At 28.3% G+C, this 2719-nt stretch overlaps 1 protein-coding gene across 3 annotated transcripts in view; it reads left to right on the forward strand.

Moving 5' to 3' along the window:
- Positions 1-2719, forward strand: part of LOC106691945 (juvenile hormone epoxide hydrolase 2) — a 19137-nt gene that overhangs the window by 13154 nt on the left and 3264 nt on the right. For 2 of the 3 annotated variants that reach the window (XM_067046998.1, XM_014437850.2), the window contains exon 4: positions 2220-2523. In XM_067046998.1, the coding sequence (XP_066903099.1) occupies positions 2220-2523 (304 nt within the window). The remainder of the gene's footprint in view (positions 1-2219; positions 2524-2719) is intronic. The other variant, XM_014437857.2, reaches the window with a different exon arrangement.

Genomic DNA, 2719 nt, shown 5'->3' on the forward strand with positions numbered 1-2719 from the left:
ATGTTAAAAAACATACTAATAAACCATACATAAATAAACAATGACTAATTTATCACAATCATGAAATTATTACATTTACTCCAAAACTCCCTTCATATTTAGTGGGATATGGTTCAAAATATAGTTTACTGTTAGAGAAGTCTGTATAATTATGACCAGATTTAAGTAAGAACAGTAAAAACTTTAGTATTTTCTGGAAAATTCTTAGCATTTCTTCATTATTGATTAATAATTATGAAAATAGACATTTAAAAAATGGATTTCTGATATTAAATTATTATTCTTAAAATGAGTGTGATTCCTGCTCCACCACTTTGGATATGATAGTGGCAATAGTTCGATAATTAACTCAATACCTCCATCTCTAACCATTGAAGATGCGAATGGGTAAACATGGTGTGATACTGACTTATGAATCTCAGGAAAAATTAATGATTTTTTATTTCTCTCTTATACCAGAAAGTTCAATTTTTAACTTCTGAAAACTATTACAGTTTATAGTTTAGTTATATTAAACAATGTTTGCTTTGTAAAAAGGAGTATATAAAACATTCTGCCAAGCATATTTTAACTTTTAAATAAATGAATATTATTATCAAAACAGTTGGTTAATAAGATTACTACATTAAATGAACTAAACATCATATTTCCAAAATATACCAATGAGCTATAGCAGGTTACATTAGCATTCTGCATAAGTCAAGTAAAGTAAAGAATTATAAATATGAATAATATCCCAGCTTTTTTTAAACAGTTTGGCCAATTTTAATGTTCTCCTTTTCTTCCCCTAAACATAATCACAGTATTTCGCCACCTTGAGTGTCAATATGTACTCCTACTTCTTTCATTATATAGGAGTACCTTCTTTATTTAATACTAAAGGTACTGATGTGTCCATGTTATCAACAGTTTCTTTCAAATATGTCCATGCCAAGAGTACTGCAGGATGGATTACCGCTTTCGATTAATGTTTAATAGTTTTATTTTTTTATAAATATTATATAAATTACTTTGAAAATGATAATAAAGATTATTTTAATAACATTTTATTTTTAATTATTAATGTATTATTAATTTAATTATTTTCATGTAAGACTCATTAAATCAGTCGTTTTTTCAATTCAAGTTGAATTTGAAATGAAAATGCAATTCTTCTATGTTTTGTGGAAAATTTAGGGCATGGACAAAGTTTAGTGATTTCTCCTTTATTAATTTCACAGAGGTCCGAGTCTTGAACTACAAAACAATCTACGCAAAAGCTACGAGGGTCCTAATAGTGAATATTGAAAGAGAATTAAATATTAGTCCCTCTATTGGGCTATCCTCATCACTTCCTAGCCCCTGAAGAAATTTTATTAAGGCTAAGGATTGACAAATCAACCATTTTTGAATAACAAATAAAAAAAGATAATCATGAATGTATTAATATTCTAAAGCACTATGAAACTATATATTGTACAAAATATAAGTCCTATCTTTCTTGATTTTATTGAGTACTAGGAAATGATCACCATTACTATGTTTTATACCTATACCTGAAAGAAACCAGCCATTTTTTTCACTCTTACAGGAAAAGAAACTGGAAACATTGAGTGGTTTACTTTGTGCCAAGGTTAGGGAATGACTAAACAAGCATTATATAATTCATGGCTTGCTAACAATTATTGATTATAAATTCAAAATTACATTATTCCCATTCAGATAGTTGATCACTCTTAAAAAACTCTATAACCAAAATAGCACCACAATTAAAGAATGATCATATAAACCTAACGCTCCTATAAACAATGAAGGAAAGTGGAACCATGAGCAGTATATTCGTTGTTAAACAGCCCCTCATACTCTTCAGTCTGGAGTTGTGTATGTGGGTTTAAATTAGATTTGAAAGGGTTGATTTTTTTAAAAATTAAATCTTTAACTTCATATTTTGGCAAAAATATGTTTGTGGCCTACAGAATAACCTGCCATTTCTCACATTTAGAATACAAAGACATTAGATCCCATACACAAATAGCAAAAATTTTCACTATTAAAATAATGTGAAGAGTGCTTCAGTGAAAAATGGACTTGATAATTTTCTACATCTCAGATTTCTAGCTATTTATGAATTTATGTTTTATCTAATTTTTAAATATAAGCAGATTAATTAATTTTATTAGCATTGTAAAATTTATAAAGGTTAGCGCAATAAAATACTCAATTGTATTATTTGCCAACAGGTAAAGAAGTTTTACCAATGCTGTTAATTCATGGTTGGCCAGGCTATGTAAGAGGATTGTATCATTTAATACCACTACTGACCACTCCTATGGAATCTCATGACTTTGTATTTGAAGTAATAGCTCCTTCGATCCCTGGTAATGGTTTTTCAGATGCTCCGAAAGTAGCAGGTCTTGATGCTGCACAAATCAGTATAATGTTTCATCATCTCATGTATAGGTTAGGGTTTGATAAGTACTACATTCATGCATCAGATATGGGTGCAATTATCGGTCAATCCCAAGCAATTTTACATAAAGAATGGTAAGCTATAATAATCATCTGGTGAAGAGGAAGGTAAATATTATAATAAATTATGTTAAAGCTCTAACATTTACTTTCTTTTTTAATTGAAACTTAAAATATCATTTTTCATTCTAGATAGAGCTTTTTATGTGCAAAATTTTGTGAGATATATTTTTCAAAAATTAACATTTTTTTCCAAACATGGAAAAATAAA

This window comes from Halyomorpha halys, unplaced genomic scaffold, assembly GCF_000696795.3.
Source record: "Halyomorpha halys isolate HHAL.00 unplaced genomic scaffold, Hhal_1.1 Scaffold52.1, whole genome shotgun sequence".
Classification (NCBI taxonomy): Eukaryota; Metazoa; Arthropoda; class Insecta; order Hemiptera; family Pentatomidae; genus Halyomorpha; species Halyomorpha halys.